Source organism: Oncorhynchus keta, chromosome 10 (assembly GCF_023373465.1).
Source record: "Oncorhynchus keta strain PuntledgeMale-10-30-2019 chromosome 10, Oket_V2, whole genome shotgun sequence".
Lineage (NCBI taxonomy): Eukaryota > Metazoa > Chordata > Actinopteri > Salmoniformes > Salmonidae > Oncorhynchus > Oncorhynchus keta.
The window spans coordinates 66,806,566-66,829,072 of record NC_068430.1 but is presented as its reverse complement, the minus strand read 5'-3'; the positions used below and the strand labels follow the sequence as shown (position 1 = coordinate 66,829,072).

General features: G+C 42.3%; 1 protein-coding gene and 1 long non-coding RNA gene across 8 annotated transcripts; one reads left to right on the top strand and one right to left on the bottom strand.

Annotated features, from left to right (window-relative positions):
* Positions 1-911: 911 nt before the first annotated feature.
* LOC118389279 (transcription factor Sp2-like) lies at positions 912-18,858 on the bottom strand. Of its 5 annotated transcripts, none has more exons than XM_035779169.2 (8): positions 18,778-18,858; positions 17,575-17,651; positions 6,685-7,386; positions 6,180-6,377; positions 5,169-5,463; positions 4,736-4,916; positions 3,885-4,078; positions 912-3,368 (listed from the first exon to the last, which is right to left on the bottom strand). In XM_035779169.2, the coding sequence occupies exons 1-8, from the start codon at positions 18,845-18,847 to the stop codon at positions 3,268-3,270; spliced, it is 1,818 nt and encodes a 605-aa protein (XP_035635062.2). In that variant the 5' UTR covers positions 18,848-18,858; the 3' UTR covers positions 912-3,267. The 5 variants fall into 5 exon arrangements, with proteins under 5 accessions (XP_035635062.2, XP_035635066.2, XP_035635064.2 ...); XM_035779173.2 differs by lacking the exon at positions 18,778-18,858 and adding an exon at positions 18,756-18,773; XM_035779171.2 differs by lacking the exon at positions 18,778-18,858 and adding an exon at positions 18,399-18,720.
* Positions 12,282-14,814, top strand: LOC127932305 (uncharacterized). 3 transcript variants are annotated; one of them, XR_008144725.1, is made up of 4 exons: positions 12,282-12,595; positions 12,860-12,991; positions 13,025-13,156; positions 13,190-14,814. It is a non-coding gene; the product is annotated as an uncharacterized LOC127932305 (long non-coding RNA). The 3 variants fall into 3 exon arrangements; XR_008144726.1 differs by lacking the exon at positions 12,282-12,595 and having other exon boundaries at positions 12,637-12,991; positions 13,223-14,814; XR_008144724.1 differs by lacking the exon at positions 12,282-12,595 and having other exon boundaries at positions 12,637-12,991.
* Positions 18,859-22,507: the final 3,649 nt, after the last annotated feature.

Genomic DNA, 22,507 nt, shown 5'->3' with positions numbered 1-22,507 from the left:
GAACCCACTAAGCAAGGGGACTGGAATTGGTCAAACTTACAGTTTAATACATGTAGAAAGTTATCCTCTTTCCCTAAAAACACAATGGTCATTACTTATTTTTGTACATGAAAGCAGAGGTTAACTTTGCCCTGCAGGCAATCGATCTGAGATCGACTTAAGTTTGCTTTAACCCTAAAGAACATTATGTGACAAACACATTTAAGTCAACTGTCCAGACATCAATCCATGAAGGGGATACAGCACCGAGACCCTATAGCTTGGAAACGTTCAATCCTTTTGTTTTCTGAAAATACAATTTTAAAATAAATAATTTTATTTTCTCATTAGCCATGCACATTTAGCATAGGGTTTCCCAAGCTCGGCCCACGTTTCGGGGCAGAGCACAACCGTCCCAGCGTCGTCTGGGTTTGACCGTGGTAGGCCGTCATTGTAAATAAAATAAAATGTTCTTAACTGACTTGCCTAGTTAAATAAAAGGTCATTAAAAAATATGTTTTTTTGCCCGAGTACTACACAACTGCTTGATGAGGAGATAGATATTTGAAATCAGCTGTGTAATCATAGAGCGACAACCAAAACATGCACTCCGGGCGGGGCCCCAGGACCAAGTTTGGGAAACCCTGATTTAGCGGACACTCTTACCCAGAGCACCTTACAGGAGCAATTCGGATTAAGTGCCTTGCACAAGGGCACATCAGATTTTTTTCACCTGTCAGCTCAGGGATTCAAACCAGCAACGTTTCAGTTACTGGCCCAATGATCTAGACTACATTCCACCCCATGTAAAACAAATGACAGCCAGCTAAATACTTATACACACACACCTGTTTCAAAATTCACCCTATGGTCCTCAGTGAGGACAATCTCTCGTGAAGGCTGATGGGACCTGAATGAAGGACAACACAGAATACAGTTTGAATGCTTTATTGAGGGGGTGGGTGACTGTAAAAAAGGAGCAAGCACCTGTAGTAAGCGCCTTAATACAAGTTATAAAAGATGGGCAATAGCTGGATATCTGAGGACTCCTGTTAAACAAAGGAAGTCTAAAATGTCACCCTATTCCCTATATAGTGCACTACTTCTGACCAGAGACCATAGAGCTGTGGTTGAAAGTAGTGCACAATATAGGGATTAGGGTGCCATTTCAGACATACACAGGGCATGTATCTATTACTGTGGTAGATTAGGTTTAGAGAGGGAAAAGCACCTGGTTCACTGAGACCAACATTAGGACCTTTTCAGTTTAGGTAAAATAACTCCTCATCCACTGATCATTACTAAAAAAAATCAAATAAAAATCACATATTTTCAACCTGGGCTCAAGTCAGTGCACAAACATTGGCATTATGTAACATAAGTTAGACAAAAATAAAAGGAACTCTACAAATGCCATTCCCTGGAAATTAGACAGAAATCTCTTTAAATACTGGGTGCAACTGTCTAAGGCAACTTTAAATTCGATAGAAAAGGGATCATCTAGAAGTAATGGTGTACAAAGCAGGAATGAAGCTATACAATGTCACATTACTCATTTTCCTTTCACACTGTACAGAGTCCACTTCCTTCAGCTCTGACCAGGCTGGCCAAAATACAAGGCAGTGCAACTTTCTATCCTACATTTTACTGTGTCTCCCAGACACATATTGTATATACACATTCAGGACATACAATACAAACATAAATATGAGCAGGACTTTCTTTCCGTCCCCAAGGCCCAGTTTAGGCATCCAGGCATACTGGACATGATTTTCATATGGGCTATTCAATGAATTGTTGATCTCATTTTAAAATGCACGAGGATCATATTTTTTTGTTGGGGGACATTTATAAATCTTTCTGATTAGTTAATTAAATATTTGAAATAAAAATAAATGTAGGCTGTTATGCAGTTAGCTACATCAATATGTATTCATTGAACAGAACTTATTGTAATACTACGAGTAAAAGTATAGCGCTGGTGTTCTCCCTTGAGGGTTAAAGGAATTGAAACACCAGAAACCTTAGATAAATAATAGTAGATAGCTTGTCAACTTGTATGTCATATGAATCGGAAATGTTTTATCAAACATATTTGCCTCAAAAGGATCTTAATGTAGATCATAATAGACAAGTTATGACTTCTAATGTAATCTAATAACTTGTGACAGGCCCGAGAAAGCATTTTAATGTTGATTTTTTTTCTCTCTTCATCTTATGACATGATTGTCATGCCAGACCAATATTTGGGACATATTTAGTTAATATCATAATGATATACACATAGCAAAGCACTACATTTAAACTCATTAGGAGGGAGTCTGTATTCAAAATCATTTGTAACTCTTCACTCAAACAAAAAAATGCCAAAACCTAAATTACATTTTCAATTTACAAAAAACCTCCCGAAAAGGGTATTATGTCTGAACATCATAAATATCTATACTTGCCCATGTATGTGTGGATGTATGTTTGTACGCATATGCACAAATTATTTTGCCAACTTAGGTTTTCCGAGTCTGGAACTGTGTACGGTTTCAAAGTGGTCACCAAGGCCTCATAGGTATGCATGTTTTATTTCCAACCAAATCATTTATTTGTTGGAAAATCAATAATATTACTTTGATATTGAACAAGAATAGAATTACAAATACCGTTCAAACTATGTAAAAGGATATGCATGTAGTGCAATTTACTGAATAGGATTTGTTTGACTGAAAAAAGTACCTTGGATACTCGTGGGGCTTGAGGATCAACTTTGAAAAAACCTTATTCTGGAGCTTCAACAAGAATAATATTTGTTATTAATATTGAAAAGAATGAAACATGGAAAAACAAGAAGGGGCAAGAGTGGCTGGAGTCTCCTTTGGGCTCGGGTACTTTGGTAGACTAAATCTATCCGTTTCGCTCTCATTCCTCCCTCAGGCCTCATGACTGGATATGGTGCTCAGAGCGTGAGGTCATCAGAACACAGCAGCCACGCTTGTCTGTCTTTCTGGGAGACCACCTTTCGCTGTTCTACGCATTCTGCCTACGTAGGTAAGCATGCTGCCCATAATTATATATATATTTTTATCATTAATAACTTGACTGGAACAGTTGAGTCCGTGAGGGGGAGGATTGGTATGTACACCAGGCTACGAAGCCTCTGTGGGGGAGTAAGGAGAATGGGGCGTATGGGGCCTTTTTGGAGTTCACCCATCTTGGTATCCTCTCCTGCGGCCCTCTATGGGGTTTAGTTCATCAGGGCATGTCTGTGTATACAGTCGGTATACAGCACAGCTCAGCTCACAAGTTCTTGGTGTTTATGTGTGTTTTGTAATGCTTCGTGAGATGGTCGCTCCTCATGAACCGTTTCTGACACTGGTTGCACTCGAAGCGCTTGTCTCCTGCAAGGAAAAGACAGAATAAATGAGTGGTTTAATTTTCCTGCATAACACAAAACTATGAAACAGCAATACCCTTCTTCTCTGCTGCAAGGGAATCTCTGCTTCAAATCTTAGTGCCTGCTTGAGTCCTGGAAACTTCAGCAAAACTAACATACTGTATGTGCATCGTCTGCTTGAGTCCTGGAAACTTCAGCAAAACTAACATACTGTATGTGCATCGTCTGCTTGAGTCCTGACATGTGGTGAAAACAATGGTGTATGAGAATGATTTGGCATATGGAGCATTGTCGAATGACTTGCTGTGTACGTACCTCCTGGGGTGTGTTCAGTAGGGGGGAAACATTTTCAAAAACAGGGGAGGTACTATCTGAACTTGTCCAATAAGAACACAGAATTTTATCAATTGAAAAACATTTTGCTACAGTGTCTTACTGAACATTACCCAGTGAGTGTTGTGCAGGCTGACCTACATTCATCCTACAGTGTGTATCAGTGTGTCCCCTACGGTGGACAGACCTGTGTGTGTCCTGGCGTGTCGCTGCAGCTCGTCACTGCGCGTGAAGCGTTTGCCACAGAAGACCCAGTTGCAGACGAAGGGCCGCTCGCCGGTGTGCAGGCGCACGTGTGCCCGGAGGAGGGATGTTTTCCGGAACGTCTTCTCGCAGCCCGGGATGTGACAGATGTGCTTCCTCTTCCCCACCTCGCCGGGCCTGCACAACATAGAAAACACAAACTTAACTACACTATATATACACAAAAGTATGTGGACACCCCTTCAAATTAGTGGATTTGGCTATTTCAGCCACACTTGTTGTTGATAGGTGTATAAAATCTAGCACACAGCCACGCAACCTCCATAGACAAACATTGGCAGTAGAATGGGCTTTACTGAAGAGCTCAGTGACTTTCAACGTGGCACCGTCATAGGATGCCACCTTTCCAAAAAGTCAGTTCGTCAAATTTCCCCCCTGCTAGAGTTGCAACATCTAGTGGAAAGCCTTCCCAGAAGAGTGGAGGCTGTTATAGCAGCAAAGGGGGGGAACCAACTCCATATTAATACCCATGACTTTGGAATGAGATGTTTGATGAGCAGGTGTCCACATACTTTTGGTCATGTAGTGTATTCACTATATTTCTGATTGATGCACAGGTATTTAACGCAGGAGGATGGAAAGTAGTTGCTTACAATCGTGGTTGTTTCCCTGCCCCAATCTCACAAAAGGGTACATTTTGCCATACAGGTATCAGTTTGTATCAACCAAGACTTCCCATATTGGTAAATAAATATATGGGTTTATACTGTATATCGTTTTTTTTCCCACCAGGTGCTCAGGCCTGTCTCTAGTTTGCTAGTAAGAGCCACTTGCCTCTTCTCGGAGTCCTTACAGTTGGGGCAGGTGCAGGCCATGCGGCGTTTCTTCTCCCCAGGCTGGCCCTGCAGCTCCAGAGCCAGAGTCTGCTCCATCTGCACCTGGTGGCCCTGGGAGGTCACGCCGCCCAGCTGGAGGGCCCCGCCCTGCACCGTCTGCACTGTCAGGTGCTGCTGCCCTGAAAGAACAGTAGAGAAACTTTAACATATTGCACGAGTAATAAACATATATTGTACATATATAAACATACATTACACAGACATGCCCTCACACACATACAGGCAGGCCTCCATTAGCTTGCTAAAAGTACATTGGAATGCAAACCATTTTTAAAGGAAGACAGTATGGAAATAGAGCGGATATGCCCTTGTGGTTTTGGATACGGACAAGCACTTTTTATATTTGTCACGAACACACAGTACACACACACCTCCTGCGTTGGTGATGGTGACGGGCACTCCTTGCACCTGGACCCCGTTGATGTTTATAGTCTGCACGGCCTGGCCCGCCGAAGAGAGCTGGGCCGCGTTCAATGCTATCATCCCCCCCGCCGGAGCTATTTTTGGTAGGGTCCTCTCCTTCCTGCCCCCCGCCAGTGTTCGCTTGGTGGCCCCCACAGACGACAGGGTGGTGGTGACCATGCTGGAGGGCGTTGTTGCCGTGGAAACTGTGGTTTCCTGGAGCTGCACAGTCTGCCATTCGCCTGATGCCGTTTTGATCAGCAGCTGAGAGGAGCACAGTGGTGTCAGACTAACATGGAACAAATCTGTCAGATTAGGACACAATTCTGTATTAAAGTCCCACTTCCATTACATTTCAGCTGTTTGGAAAGCGCATGTGCAATCAAGACTCAATCATGGACACCCTTACTGACAGTTGTGGCTGCTTCGCGTGATGTATTGTTGTCGCTAACTTCTTGCCCTCTGTGCTGTTGTCAGTGCCCAATAATGTTTGTACCATGTTTTGTGCTGCTACCATGTTGTGATGCTACTATGTAGTTGTCATGTGGTGTTGCTGCCATGCTGTATTGTCATGTGTTACTGCCATACTGTGTTGTTGTCTTGGGTCTTTCTTTATGTAGTGTTGTCTCATGTCGTGATATGTGTGTTGTGCTATATTTATTTTTAATCCCAGCCCCCGTCCCTGCAGGAGTCATTTTGCCTTTTGGTAGGCCATCAGTGTAAACCAGAATTTGTTCTTAACTGACTTGCCTAGTTAAAAAGGTTAAATAAATAAAAATCAAATAAATAAACATGTGGATAGCCTGGAGTGAGTGTAGTGTGCATGACTACTGTGTGTGTGTGCATGACTACATTGACAACTTCAGACTGACCGATCTACAAATCACCTTGCATCCTAACTAACTACTCTGAGTAACTCCTAGATCTGTCAGTTTGCTGAGAGAGCTACATTGACGATCTCTAACAACTTGTGTGTGTACCTGAGTAGGCTCTGGCTGCAGGCTGGGTGCAGGCTGTCTCTGGGGGACCTGAGGCAGGGTGGCGGAGGCAGCCTGCACCACCTTCAGGGCCTGCTGGGGGATCTGGACCACCTGCTGCTCCTGTTTCTGCTGCACCAACTGCACCAGCTGCTGCTGGCCCGACCCGGTGTTCTGCACGATCAGAAGCTGGTTCCCCGCCTGGGGAGAACACCGAGAGAGCAGCAATGAGACACAGACCTAAATCTGTCCCAACACTTACTCATACAGGGACCCCAATACTGGAGGTTGAAGGGGTGATAGAGTAGGCTAACCCCCACGTAAAGCATTGCATTTTGAGTTTGAGAAATACATATGAAATAATTAGATACTCATTTACACACACACACTCACAGGCATTGTAGACACATTCAGTAATTAGTACCCATTTGTAGCCCAATCAAGCAAGTGAATTGGTCCACAAGTCATGGTTGACCCCACACCAAATGCAGCAGAACAACAAACATACCTGAATAATATTCTCCCCGGCTTCTAACAATATAGTCTCCATCTGCTCGGGGGGCGGAGAGGTGGTCTGTGGTAGAGGGGCTGCGGCCACCAGCTTCTTCCTTCCTCGTCTGCCCTTTGTTGGCGGGGGAGGAGCTGCCGCTGGCTCATCCCCGGTGGCTACGTTGAGGGGCAGCGTGAGCCCGCTGGGCAGCCGCACCACGTTGGCTGCGTTGGGTTTCCGCCCCCTGGGGGACGGCTTGATGGCCACCGTCTTCTGCGGGGTGATGGGCGCGGCAGCGGGCTGCGGCTGGGGGACCGTCATGGGCGTGGTGATGATGGCCTGGTTGGTACCCGGGATGAGCTGGATCTGTCCGCCCTGCTGCATCATCTGGATGGTCTGTGTGCCTCCCAGCTGTGGCATCACCTGGTACTGGATGTTGGATGTTTGATTCGAGCGTCCAGGGCTCTGCTGGATTGTGAGAACGATGGGGGTGCCGGGGCTGTTGGAGCCCAGGCCCGCTGGCAGCTGGATCACATTTCCTTTAGCGGACAGGAAGCCCAGGTTTTTGGGAGGGGCGGGGGCGATGGGGGCGGGCTTGATGGGGAGGAGACGGCGAGGTTGGGGTTGGGTAGGAGGGGCACTGACAGGGGCCTGAGCAGCAGGGGGGCCGATTTTACTACAGGTGGCGGCCAGGAGGGCCAGTGGGGAGGGCTGGGAGTCCTGTAGACAGGACCAAAGAGAGATAGACAAATGGTTAGGGGTGCAACGAGTCGGACACAAATGATTTACTGCTGATACCAGACCTGGGCCAAATCCCTGTCATTCGCATGAAGAAGAGACGCCGATACAGGGGACGCAGGTGCCGGGTGCCTTGTGAGAATTCATTGTTAAGTGGGTAACCCGCCTCTACCATCTGTCCTATTGGCCAACGTCCAGTTATTAAAGAATAAACTGGAGGAGCTCTGTTCAAGAATATCCTAACAACAGGACATTAAAAACTGTAAGTGGCAGATCGACGACATGGATAACATACAGCTAGCTGGCTGGGTTTTCCATGCATTGGCAAGACAAAACAGCTGTCTCCGGTAAGGGGTGGCGGTCTGTGTCTATTTGTCAATAACAGCTGAATTGAATTGAATCCTACTGCACTGGCTCCAACGCTCATTGGATGTGGCAGGGCTTGCAAACTATTACAAACTACAAAGGGAAGCTCAGCCACGAGCTGCCAAGTGACATGAGCCTACCAGACGACCTAAATGACTTCTATGCGCACTTCGACACTGAAGCATGCATGAGAGCACCAGCTGTTCCCGACAACCGTGATCACGCTTTCCGTAGCCAATGTGAGTAAGTCCTTTAAACAGTCAACATTCACAAGGCTGCCGGGCCAGATGGATTAGCAGGACGTGTACTACGAGCATGCGCTGCGCCTGACCGAGTCGGTAATACCTACATGTTTCAAGCAGACCACCATAGTCCCTGTGCCCAAGAACACCAAGGTAACATGCCTAAATTACTACCGATCCGTATGACTCAAATGTAGCCATGAAGTGCTTTGAAAGGCTGGTCATGGCTCACATCAACACCATCATGCCAGAAACCCTATACCCACTCCAATTTGCACACCATTCACAACAGATGATGCAATCTATTTTGCACTCCACTGCCCTTTCCCACCTGGACAAAAGAAACACCTACCTGAGAATGCTGTTCATTGACTACAGCTCAGCGTTCAACCCCATAGTGCCCTCAAAGCTCATCACTAAGCTACAGACCTTGGGACTAAACACCTCGCTCTGCAAATGGATCCTTGACTTCCTCACGGGCCGCCCCCAGGTGGTACAGGGGGGCAACAGCACATCTGGCACGCTGATCCTCAACAAAGGGGCCCCTCGGGGATGTGTGCTTAGTCCCCCCCTGTACTCCCTGTTTGCCAACGACTGTGGCCAAGCACGACTCCAACACCATCATTAAGTTTGCAGAGAACACAAGGGGTGGGCCTGATTACCGACAACGATGAGACAGCCTATAGGGAGGAGGTCAAAGACCTGGCAATGTGGTGCCAGGACAACAACCTCTCCCTCAAGGTGATCAAAACAAAGGAGATGATTGTGAACTACAGGAAAAGAGGGCAGAGCACGCCCCCTTTCTCATCGATGGGGCTGAAGTGGAGCAGTTTGAGAGCTTCAAGTTCCTTGGTGTCTACATCACCAACAAACTATCATGGTTCAAACACACCAAGACAGTCGTGAAGAGGGCACGACAAGAGCATCCTGACTGGTTGCATCACCGCCTAGTGTGGCAACTGCTCTGCCTCCAACCGCAAGGTGCTACAGAGGGTACAGCCTTCGGCCGAGTATATCACAGGGGCCAAGCTTCCTGCCATCCAGGACCTCTATACCAGGCGGTGTCAGAGGAAGGCCCTAAAAGAAGGCCCTAAAAATTGCAAAAGACTCCAGACTTCTCTCTCTGGCACCGCCCGGAAAGCGGTACCGGAACGCCAAGTCTATATCCAAAAGGCTTCTTAACAGCTTCTACCCCCATGCCATAAGACTGCTAAAGAGCTAATCAAATGGCTACCCAGGCAGTGACCCCCCTTACGCTGATGCTACTTGCTATTTATTATCTATGCATAGTCACTTTACCCCTACCTACATTTTACCTCGACTAACCAGTACCTCCGCACATTGACTCGGTACCGGTACCCCCTGTATATAGCCTTGTTATTGTATTGTTGCTCTATTTCTTTATCTTTTATTTATTTAGTAACTATTTTCTTAAAACTGCATTGTCGGTTAAGGGCTTGTAAGTAAGCATTTCATGGTAAGGTCTACACCTTTTGTATTTGGCACATTTTTTTGCACCATGGATGGATATGGGCTGGGCTATATATTTAATTAGAATGTATGTTTTAGCGCAATGTTCCAAATGCCTGTATCACAAGAATCAAAGTTTTATTTTTGTTCGTTTTTAATGAGCGTTTTTCCCTTTTTGGTCTCGTCTCCTGTGCTGTGTGCGTGCACCTTCCCAATCGCACAGACACCAAGCCCCTCCCCCTGCCACTCACCACAAGATCACTTCTTCCTCTCTGACAACAAGCAATTCCAACTTGCATTTGAGGTTTGGTCCAACAGAATCGGTTAATTCCCCTTCTAACGATACCCTTTTTATGTCTAAACTTATGTCTCAAAATTTAGAACAGAGCAGATCATACTAAAAACTGGAGTGTCAATGAACATGATTGTGGAAAATGAATGCTCAGTTTGTCGCATGCAGTATTGCAGTACGGTTAGTGCTATATGTGATCCTTGGGACATGCCTACCCTAAATCTTACCTAGCCCCAAACATTTCAAATGTCAACTTCAATGGGGTAGGGACGTCCCAAAGATTCCAGATAGCCAATATCATTGCGGTACCATGTACCGCTAGCAGCATTTTAGCCACATACTGTTATGTGCTAGCTGTCTAGTCTGTGTTTTATACATTTGCAATGAGCATAAAAAGACGCATTTATAAGGTATTGACAACTCGTTCTCATTCTGGGAAATAAACATCTTATCCAGGTAGGTCACTTGATTTCAACATCTAAACAAAGTGAACAGGCTGTTGGAGACTGACAGCAGGGTGTATTCATAACAGTTCAACTGTTCTACGCTGCTAGCAAGCAAATAGATCCACGTTGGCTAGACTTTAAATATAAAAATTAGCTGGCTACCCAATGGCACGTGGGCTTGTGCTTGAGAGATTACTTATGAGACCCGTGTACATTTTCTATTATGCCTATTACAAGAAGAACATTATTAGTGGATGTGCATTGTGCATGGTTCCAGTATATTTTTTTTTATCAAAAAAGGGAATTTTCATAGACTTGAAAGCCAGATCAGTGATTATTGCAACAACAAAAAAACAGGTAAAACTATTTTAATTAAATTGTTAGTGTGTCTTATGGTGGTGGAAGTCTTATATTGAGCCTAGGTATATTTTTTACAATCCCTGAATTCATTAGATTGCAGTGTATTGACCTTTAATTGTGGGTCATTCCATGTCATTTCAGCAAGCCATGACACCCATCATCTCAGATTGCTCTGAAATTGTTTCTGTAGTTAGAAACATATGATTCTCATTCCTGAAACATTATTTTGTTGAAATATGATTTGATCTCTGAGAAATTAAGCTAATTGATTGCACCCAAATTGCCCATTTTAAAATGTGTAGGATTCATATAATCTTCCATAAATATAGTACCTAACATCTGATTTGGACCATAATTATTGCTAACAATGAGTAAGACATGAGGAATCTTATAAAATGATGAAAAGCCACCCACGGATCTCCCACACCAATCCCACCCCAACAACCAGTATCAGTTCTCTGTCTGACAGTAGTATGGAACTGCTGCTTGGAGTATTGCTTCTTCATCCTTTGTAATGTATTCCTGGTGAATCTGGTGATGTTTCCCACCGTTCAGAGAAAATAGCCATTGAAGGCGCTTGCATTCTTTACCATAAATTAATGTGAAAGTACCTAGTTTTGCACACTAGATGTCGCTGTTCCTGCTTCTGCCACCACACCCTATGTCCACCTTGTTGTTCTCCTGTGTTTATTAAACATATCACAAAATAGTTTTTGCAACTTTGGATAGAAAACCAATGGCTATTGCTCATGATGAAAATAAACTGTGGTCATCCTCACAATTCAAGCCAGTCCTCCATGAACGCAATTCAGTTTTTCCTTCTCTTAAGCTTAATTTGTGTCCAGGAAAAGTCCCCTCTGTGTCTGGTTTACTACCTTAAAGAAAGGTCTGGATTAGACCATTCCTGGTGATTGGCGAACAAGCAAACCATTAGGCTACAGCAGTTCTAATGGTCTCCATGCTACGGTCTCCAATGGTCTTCAATAATAAAAAAGTCCTAAAACACACACTGTATAGTGTTTTGCAATGGTAATGGTATTGGGTTGGGTATAATGGTAAATGTCACTAGTCACACTACATAGAGATATTTTCTAATCATTTTATTTAAAAAACATACGACTTCCATGCAATGGTTTATAATTGTACTTTATTAGGGTTGTCATAACATTTTAGTCACTAGCACATTTCTCCATCAAAGTTTTGGGCCTGTAGAAAAAGTATTCACCATACGGATAGCCCTCTCAGAGAGCTCCAATGTTTTGGACTATTCAAGGAGAATTGGGTTGAAACATTAGGCAGCTAAGAGAAGGTCAAGCTGAATTGCTTTCATGGAGGACTGGCTTGACCACACAATTTATTTTCATCATGAGCAAAAGCTATTGGTTTTCTATCCAAAGTTGCAAAGAAAATGTTAATCCATTTAATAAACACAAGAGACTGGCAAAATTTATAAAAGGGTGTGGTGGCAGTGGCAACAGAGAAAAACTTGTTTGAAATTAATAATATAAAATATTATTTGTAAAATTTAGAAGCAATATATAAACATGTAATGTCATGAAATGTGAGATGCGTGTCTGCCGCCCCACCCCAACCCACATGAAACAGCCTATTTGAAGCTGTTGAGGGGAGGGCAGAACCACACAACAATGGCCAAAGTGAAATGGAGACAGTAGATCTAGCTGAAATGTCATAATATAAAAGAGACAGATCTAGCAAGTCATAATAATAATAATATATGCCATTTAGCAGACGCTTTTATCCAAAGCGACTTACAGTCATGTGTGCATACATTCTACGTATGGGTGGTCCCGGGAATCGAACCCACTACCCTGGCGTTACAAGCGCCATGCTCTACCAACTGAGCTACAGAAGGACCACATAATATAAAAGAGACAGTAGATCTAGCTGGTCTGTCATAATATAAAAGAGACAGTAGATCTAGCTGGTCTGTCATAATATAAAAGAGACAGTAGATCTAGCAAGTCATAATATAAAAGAGACAGTAGATCTAGCAAGTCATAATATAAAAGAGACAGTAGATCTAACAGGTCATAATATAAAAGAGACAGTAGATCTAGCAGGTCATAATATAAAAGAGACAGTAGATCTAGCAGGTCATAATATAAAAGAGACAGTAGATCTAGCAGGTCATAATATAAAAGAGACAGTAGATCTAGCAGGTCATAATATAAAAGAGACAGTAGATCTAGCAGGTCATAATATAAAAGAGACAGTAGATCTAGCAGGTCATAATATAAAAGAGACAGTAGATCTAGCAGGTCATAATATAAAAGAGACAGTAGATCTAGCAGGTCATAATATAAAAGAGACAGTAGATCTAGCAGGTCATAATATAAAAGAGACAGTAGATCTAGCAGGTCATAATATAAAAGAGACAGTAGATCTAGCAGGTCATAATATAATAGAGACAGTAGATCTAGCAGGTCATAATATAAAAGAGACAGTAGATCTAGCAGGTCATAATATAAAAGAGACAGTAGATCTAGCAGGTCATAATATAAAAGAGACAGTAGATCTAGCAGGTCATAATATAAAAGAGACAGTAGATCTAGCAGGTCATAATATAATAGAGACAGTAGATCTAGCAGGTCATAATATAAAAGAGACAGTAGATCTAGCAGGTCATAATATAAAAGAGACAGTAGATCTAGCAGGTCATAATATAAAAGAGACAGTAGATCTAGCAGGTCATAATATAAAAGAGACAGTAGATCTAGCAGGTCATAATATAAAAGAGACAGTAGATCTAGCAGGTCATAATAATGTATTCAACCTTATGTTCCCTGTACTCTCTCTATATATATCTGTTTATTATACCTGTTGATACAGGGCTCATATGTGAAACTATTCTAACTTAACATTTTCTTTCACAGTGACTCCGAATGGGAGTCTTATCCGGTGTCCTGTGTTAATTTAAATATGCTCTCTCTAATTCTCTCTCTCGGAGGACCTGAGCCCTAGGACCATGCGTCAGGACTACCTGGCATGATGACTCCTTGCTGTCCCCAGTCCACTTGGCCTTGCCGCTGTTCCAGTTTCAACTGTTCTGCCTGCGGCTATGGAACCCTAAACGGTTCATTTTTACTCTTGAGGTGCTGTCCTGTTGCACCTTCTACAACCACTGTGATCTCCACCCGGCACAGCCAGAAGAGAGCCTGGCCACCCCTCATAGCCTGGTTCCTCTCTAGGTTTCTTCCTAGGTTTTTGCCTTTCTAGGGAGTTTTTCCTAGCCACTGTGCTTCTACACCTGCATTGCTTGCTATTTGGGGTTTTAGGCTGGGTCTATATAAATAGATTTGATTTGATAGAGGACTGAGGGTCTTCCAAATATTGAAAGTGTGTAAATAGTTACCCATGTTATTTTGTAAATGTTTTTTAATCAATAATTATTTCCCCCCCATTTTTTCCCCTTGATTTTATTTGGGGGGGGTGTGTTAGAATACCATTTTGGTATTTTGTAAATAGTTATTTGTTTCAAAATATATACTTTCACCAAATTTGGCCACTTGGGCACATTTGGGCTACTTGTGTGGGACACCTGGGTGACTCATTTTGCAAGTTATCATTCTGAAACTTTGCACAAGTACTGTTGCCCTCTTATATTTTTCACTGAAATTGTCCCCATCATCTTATCTGAATGTTTGTTTTATCTTGTTCATTTCAAAGATGAAATAAAAATAAAAAACATGTTTTTTTTCATTGTTTTATCTAAACCAGATCTATTGTGTTATATTCTCCTACATTCAATTCACATTTCCACAAACTTCAGAGTGTTTTCTTTCAAATGGTACCAAGAATATGCAAATCCTTGGTTCTGTGTCTGAGCTACAGGCTGTTAGATTTGGGTATGTCTTCAGGCGGAAATTGCACAAAGTAGGGGGGAGCTCTAAGAGTTAACAAACACTAAGTTGACTGTGCCTTTAACTTCTTGGATATAGGGGGCGATCTTTTAATTTATGGATAAAAAACGTTCCCATTTTAAACAAGATATTTTGTCACGAAAAGATGCTCGACTATGCATATAATTGACAGCTTTGGAAAGAAAAAACTCTGACGTTTCCAAAACTGCAAAGATATTGTCTGTGAGTGCCACAGAACTAATGCTACAGGCGAAACCAAGATGAAACTTCAAACAGGAAGTGAGCCAGATTTTTGAGGCGCTGTGTTCCAATGTCTACTTATATGGCTGTGAATGCGCCAGGATCGAGCCTACACTTTCTGTCGTTTCCCCAAGGTGTCTGCAGCATTGTGACGTATTTGTAGGGATATCATTGGAAGATTGACCATAAGAGACTACATTTACCAGGTGTCCGCCTGGTGTCCTCCGTCGAAATTGGTGCGTAATCTCCAGCTTCATGTATTTTCCCATGTGATTCAGAGGAAAAACTAAACTGCCACGAATGACTTATCATCGAATAGATATGTGAAAAACACCTTGAGGATTGATTCTAAACAACGTTTGCCATGTTTCTGTCGATATTATGGAGTTAATTTGGAAAAAAGTTTGGTGTTTTGATGACTGAATCTTCTGGGTTTTTTCTCAGCCAAACGTGATGAACAAAACGGAGCGATTTCTCCTACACAAATAATATTTTTGGAAAAACTGAACATTTGCTATCTAACTGAGAGTCTCCTCATTGAAAACTTCCGAAGTTCTTCAAAGGTAAATTATTTTATTTGAATGCTTTTCTTGTTTTTGTGAAAATGTTGCCTGCTGAATGCTAGGCTATCAATACTCTAAGCATATTTTGAAAATCTGAGATGACAGTGTTGTTAACAAAAGGCTAAGCTTGAGAGCCAATATATTTATTTAATTTGCGATTTTCATGAATAGTTAACGTTTCGTTATGATAATGAGCTTGAGGCTATACTTAAGATCCCGGATACGGCATTGCTCGTCGCAACAGGTTAAACAGCTTGGAAAATTCCAGAAAATGATGTCATGGCTTTAGAAGCTTCTGATAGGCTAATTGGATAATTTGAGTCAATTGGAGGTGTACCTGTGGATGCATTTCCAGGCCTACCTTCAAACTCAATGCCTCTTTACTTTGACATCATGGGAAAATCTAAAGAAATCAGCCAAGACCAACAATTGTAGACCTCCACAAGTCTGGTTCATCCTTGGAAGCAATTTACAAACACCTGAAGGTACCACGTTCATCTGTACAAACAATAGGACGCAAGTATAAAAACCATGGGACCATACAGCCATCATACCGCTCAGGAAGGAGACGCGTTCTGTCTCCTAGAGATGAACGTACTTTGGTGCAAAAAGTGCAAATCAATACCAGAACAACAGCAAAGGACCCTGTGAAGATGCTGGAGGAAACAGGTACAAAAGTATCTATATCCACAGTAAAACGAGTCCAAATGCAACATAACCTGAAAGGCCACTCAGCAAGGAAGAAGCCACTGCTCCAAAACTGCTATATAAAAGCAAGACTACGGTTTGCAACTGCACATGGGGAAACAAGATCGTGCTTTTTGGAGAAATGTCCTCTGGTCTGATGAAACAAAAATAGAACTGTTTGGCCATAATGACCATCGTTATGGAGGGAAAAGGGGGAGGCTTGCAAGCCGAAGAACACCATCCCAAACATGAAGCACAGGGGTGGCATCATGTTGTGGGAGTGCTTTGCTGCAGTTCACAAAATAGATGGCATGAGGGAGGAAAATTGTGGATATACTGAAGCAACATTTCAAGATGTCAGTCAGGAAGTTAAAGCTTGCTCGCAAATGGGTCTTCCAAATGGACAATGACCCCAAGCATACTTCCAAAGTTGTGGAAAAATGTCTTAAGGACAACAAAGTCAAGGTATTGGAGTGGCCATCACAAAGCCCTGACCACAATCCTATAGAGAATTTGTGGGTAGAACTGAAAAAGCGTGTGCGAGCAAGGAGGCTACAAACCTGACTCAGTTACAGCAGCTGTCAGGAGTGGGCCAAAATTCAACCAACTTATTGTGGGAAGCTTGTGGAAGGCTACCCGAAACGTTTGACCGAAGTTAAACAATTTAATGGCAATGCTACCAAATACTAAATGAGTGCATGTAAACTTCTGACCCACTGGGAATGTGATGAAAGAAATAAAAGCTGAAATAAATAATTTTCTGACATTTCACATTCTTAAAAATAAAGTGGTGATCCTAACTGACCTCAAACAGGGAATTTTTACTAGGATTAAATGTTGAGAATTTTGAATGTAGTGTATGTAAACTGTGTGTGTGTGTGTGTGTGTGTGTGTGTGTGTGTGTGTGTGTGTGTGTGTGTGTGTATATATATATATTAGAAACTTTGAAGGAACAATACTCCACGCAGTAGCTCCATACTACTTCTAAGAGATAGAACTGATACTGTACTCTGGTTGTTGGGTGGGCTTGGCGTGGGGGGTCCGTGGGTGGCTTTTGATTAATTCTATTGGATTCCTCATATCTTACTCATTGTTAGGAAGAATTATGGTCCAAATTGGATGTTAGGTACTATATTTATTGAATATTATATGAATCCTATAAATTAAAATGGCCTATTTGGATGCAATCAATTGGCTTAATTTCTCAGTTATGAAATTATATTTCAACAAAACGTTTCAGGAATGCTAATCTTATGCGTTTCTAACTACAGAAACAATTTCTGAACAATCTGAGATGGTGAGTGTCGAAATGCTCTTTCTTGTGCTTTTTGAAGTGGAATGACTCTAGTGCAACAAAGCTTTTTTTAAAAAGAGATATATTGTGAATTTCACCCAGCCCTAGGTGGAACACAGTTTACATACAGGAGGTTAAGCTACATCTCACCATAGGCTACCAATAAAATACATAAACTATTAACGTCATGATTCACAACAGGATGGCATCGCTGGACTCAGTATGCAAGCTAAAGTCAAATAATTGAACCCCGTAGTTACTTTTAAGACACCACTGGGTGATATTTACACATCCAAGAACAAGCAGGAAGTAGTCTAGCTGTGACTCACTTGAGAGGAAGTGGCAGAGGGCTGGAGATACTCGCTGGGACTGACAGCAACAGTGGTGGCCATACTGTCCTGTTGATCTGCAACACACATGGAAACACTCATTGCATATACTGTAAATAGTCTAACACATTTCAAGTACCAAAAATAATGGTCGCTGTCAATACCTCTGCTGCAGAGATTAAGGAAATTATTACATCCGAGGGAGCTGTTTTGCCATAAACGCATGTAAAGGCATTCAAATAAGACAGTTCACAAAGGAAATGGGAACTGCAACTCCAATAGATGAGTTGTGGATGGCTAGCTACCACCCCGTGAATGCCAGTCACCGCAGATGTGTGTAAATTGCGTGACCTTTAATCCGTAATAAAAGGGCGGGTCTATGACAAAAAAAAGATTGTCAGACACATGCATTGCCAACTACAACTCCTCGTCTACGAAGTACAAAATTAAAAAGCCCTAAACAAAAGTACAGTATAATAGCTAGCAAATGGGCACAGTAGAGGGCTACGACTTGTGTACAGTGAGTTAGTGACTACTGTACCTGTCTGACTTCTCACGCAATCTCACAAACAGCTCGAGCATGATAATGTATCGCGAGAGTATCAATAAAAATTTGGACTGTGGATTATTGGGGTCAGTTGCAATCATGACCAATGTGACTGTCTCTTTAAAATCTGATATTTTGTGTTTAGAAAAAAATATGTTTGAGCGCGGCCTGAAAATAGCGCCGCCATCAAACGTACACAGATAGCTTCTTGCTAACTAAACGGTTTGCTGGCTAACTGGCAGTCAGAAATGAAACAATTAGATAGCATTGCAAATACTTTTTAGTGCAGCTGACTTTTCGAACTGAGTGGAATAGACAGCCCATGGCGATACGTGCATGTGGAGTTTGTTTTAATGTGAAATATCGAAAATGATTAGCATCAATGTATAGCTAACGGTAGCTGGAATTACAAACAGGATTCAGCTTTACTGGTTAGTATGCTAAGCTAGATACGCGTAGCAAATCAAACTCTTTGATACTGGAAAAAAGGCAGCCCTTTTCCGGAAATGCATAGCTGGCTTGCACAATGCTCCTATTCAACCTTAAACATAAGGAATTTCCAGCACAAACTGTTCAATGTGTTTTGTTTAACACAGACCAAATTGTTTTACGAAGTACAATGTAATATAAACACCAATGTTTTAATTCCTACCCACCGCTCATGACGACACTCGCTCTCCGTGAGCCTTCAAGAGCAAGCCCCTGGAAGATTCCGCCCACGCTCATAGGCCAATCCACGCGCTGTTGTTCAATGAAGGATGCCCAGGCCAGCCAATCGACAAGAGCTCTCAGTGTGATTGAAATTACATTTAGCCAATGAATAACCTGAATCCTCTCACAACCGTCGATGGACGCAATTTTAACCAATGGAGTATATAGATCAGTGTCAATAGGGAGGGTTTTAAGGAACAGGTGGACTAGGCAAAGGGCCTATTATAATGCCTTTACATTTAAATGACGTCTATAATGTCCAATAAGAGCTCTATGGGACAAATCGGTCAAACTCAGAATGACATCCATTTTGATCAATGAGCTTGTTTTAAGCCATTTGAATCAGATACTACCTGCGACAAAAGCACAGATACAGTATGTTATTAGAATGGATAGGCTATACTCAGTTTGTCATAGTCAACACACAATAAGGCTTACGGATAACAAGGTAGGAAGGCAGTGCTGATAAGAGCACAAGGCAAACTGTTACAAACATGTTTATCACTCAAACTAAATTACAGCAGATCTGTAGTGATGTAGGTCCTCAGGTAATCTATAGTAATAACATGTGCATGTTTTCTAAATACTCACCTACACCTTTGTCAATATCCCAGTCATTAGTCATCTGTTACAGGTGTAGCGCAATCATTGAGTGCATGCAAAATAGGCTTATTATGCATGATGACCAAGCTTGCAAAATTATGTCTAGGGGAACTATCAGATGTGCATTTATGTTTATTAACACATGATAGTACCACTTTACACTAGTACCTAGTGGCCTACCCTTAGGCTGATTTGATTTATGACATGGATAATAAGCCTATAGAGCAGGGGTATTCAACTATTACCCTACAAGGTCCGGAGCCTGCAAGTGTTCTGTTCTACCTGATAATTCATTTTAAACACCTTGTGTGCCAGGTCCAGGTCTAAATCAGTCCCTGATTAGAGGTGAACAATGAAAACAAGCAGTGGCACTGGCTTCAAGGTCCAGAGTTGAGTTTGATGGGTATAGAGGGCAAGAATTTGAAACCAGTCAGCAACAAGAGACCAGTTAATGGTTAGAGTAATTTCCATTTCAACACAATCAGTAAAACAATTATACAAAACAAAATCAGCTCAGAATTTAAAATATCAAATTATTAAACTCTTAGTGTAGATCTGCTGGGCCTTCATATCTAATTTCCTATTTCAATGTATCATCACAAACCCATTCACACAACTGGATTCTCTCTATAGAGGCAAATCACCAATACTGCTGGCATAGTTAGCTGTCAAGTTAATCTGTTGTTCATCCATTGAGCTGGCCCCCAACATAGGAGCATGTGTGAATGAGCAGTCCTTGTTCTCCTAAAATCATCCTTCCTCTGTGTGTGTGAGTCTGTGTGTGTGTGTGAGAGTCTGTGTGTGTGTGTGAGAGTCTGTGTGTGTGTATGAGAGTCTGTGTGTGTGTGAGAGTCTGTGTGTGTGAGAGTCTGTGTGTGTTTGCATGTGTGCATGCATGAATAGTATAACAATGAAAGAAGAGCACTATGACATAAGCATACGTTTGGTAGGGGGGAACTAAAAAGCAAAGCAGTCAAAATTACAGGATGAGTTGTTTTTGTCAAGTGCAAGTGTTAAAAACTATTCTGTGTTAAGATTGCCTTTATGCTTTGCATGCCTCTTGCCCCCACAACTATACAACAGGGTGTGTGTCGTCATTGGTGGTTTCGTTATCAAGAGTGTATGACAGAGTAAAAACATTTGACATTGATGCTGTTTACACTACTACTTAATTATTACATCAGTCTGTATGGATTGAAAAGGCCATATTCATCATTACCACAAAAACACCCACACAGGGAACTAACATACACTGAGTGTACAAAACATTAGGATCAACTTCCTAATATTGAGTTGTGCCCCCTCATGAAGGCCTGCATGTGTGTGTCAGTGGTCATGTGTCACTATGTACAGTGGGGCAAAAAAGTATTTAGTCAGCCACCAATTGTGCAAGTTCTCCCACTTAAAAAGATGAGAGGCCTGTAATTTTCATCATAGGTACACTTCAACTATGACAGACAAAATGAGAAAAGAAAATCCAGAAAATCACATTGTAGGATTTTTAATGAATTTATTTGCAAACTGGTGGAAAATGAGTATTTGGTCACCTACAAACAAGCAAGATTTCTGGCTTTCACAGACCTGTAACTTCTTCTTTAAGAGGCTCCTCTGTCCTTCACTCGTTACCTGTATTAATGGCACCTGTTTGAACTTGGTATCAGTATAAAAGACACCTGTCCACAACCTCAAACAGTCACACTCCAAACTCCACTATGGCCAAGACCAAAGAGCTGTCAAAGGACACCAGAAACAAAATTGTAGACCTGCACCAGGCTGGGAAGACTGAATCTGCAATAGGTAAGCAGCTTGGTTTGAAGAAATCAACTGTGGGAGCAATTATTAGGAAATGGAAGAAATACAAGACCACTGATAATCTCCCTCGATCTGGGGTTCCACGCAAGATCTCACACCGTGGGGTCAAAATGATCACAAGAACAGTGAGCAAAAATCCCAGAACCACACGGGGGGACCTAGTGAATGACCTGCAGAGAGCTGGGACCAAAGTAACAAAGCCTACCATCAGTAACATACTACGCCGCCAGGGACTCAAATCCTGCAGTGCCAGACGTGTCCCCCTGCTTAAGCCAGTACATGTCCAGGCGAGTCTGAAGTTTGCTAGAGAGCATTTGGATGATCCAGAAGAAGATTGGGAGAATGTCATATTATGGTCAGATGAAACCAAAATATAACTTTTTGGTAAAAACTCAACTCGTCATGTTTGGAGGACAAAGAATGCTGTGTTGCATCCAAAGTACACCATACCTACTGTGAAGCATGGGGGTGGAAACATCATGCTTTGGGGCTGTTTTTCTGCAAAGGGACCAGGACGACTGATCCGTGTATAGGAAAGAATGAATGGGGCCATGTGTCGTGAGATTTTGAGTGAAAACCTCCTTCCATCAGCAAGGGCATTGAAGATGAAACGTGGCTGGGTCTTTCAGCATGACAATGATCCCAAAAACACCGTCCTGGCAACGAAAGAGTGGCTTCGTAAGAAGCATTTCAAGGTCCTGGAGTGGCCTAGCCAGTCTCCAGATCTCAACCCCATAGAAAATCTTTGGAGGGAGTTGAAAGTCCATGTTGCCCAGCAACAGCCCCAAAACATCACTGCTCTAGAGGAGATCTGCATGGAGGAATGGGCCAAAATACCAGCAACAGTGTGTGAAAACCTTGTGAAGACTTACAGAAAACGTTTGACCTCTGTCATTGCCAACAAAGGGTATATAACCAAGTATTGAGAAACTTTTGTTATTGACCAAATACTTATTTTCCACCATAATTTGCAAATAAATAAATGTAAAATCCTACAATGTGATCTTCTGGATTTTCTTTTCTCATTTTGTCTGTCATGGTTGAAGTGTACCTATGATGAAAATGACAGGCCTCTCTCATCTTTTTAAGTGGGAGAACTTGCACAATTGGTGGCTGACTAAATACTTTTTTGCCCCACTGTATGTGTGGATTGAGATGTGCATTACCCTCAGAACAGCCTCAATTTGTCAGGGTAGGGACTTTACAAGGTGTGAAAAGTGTTCCACAGGGATGCTGGCCCATGTTGACTCCACTGCTTCC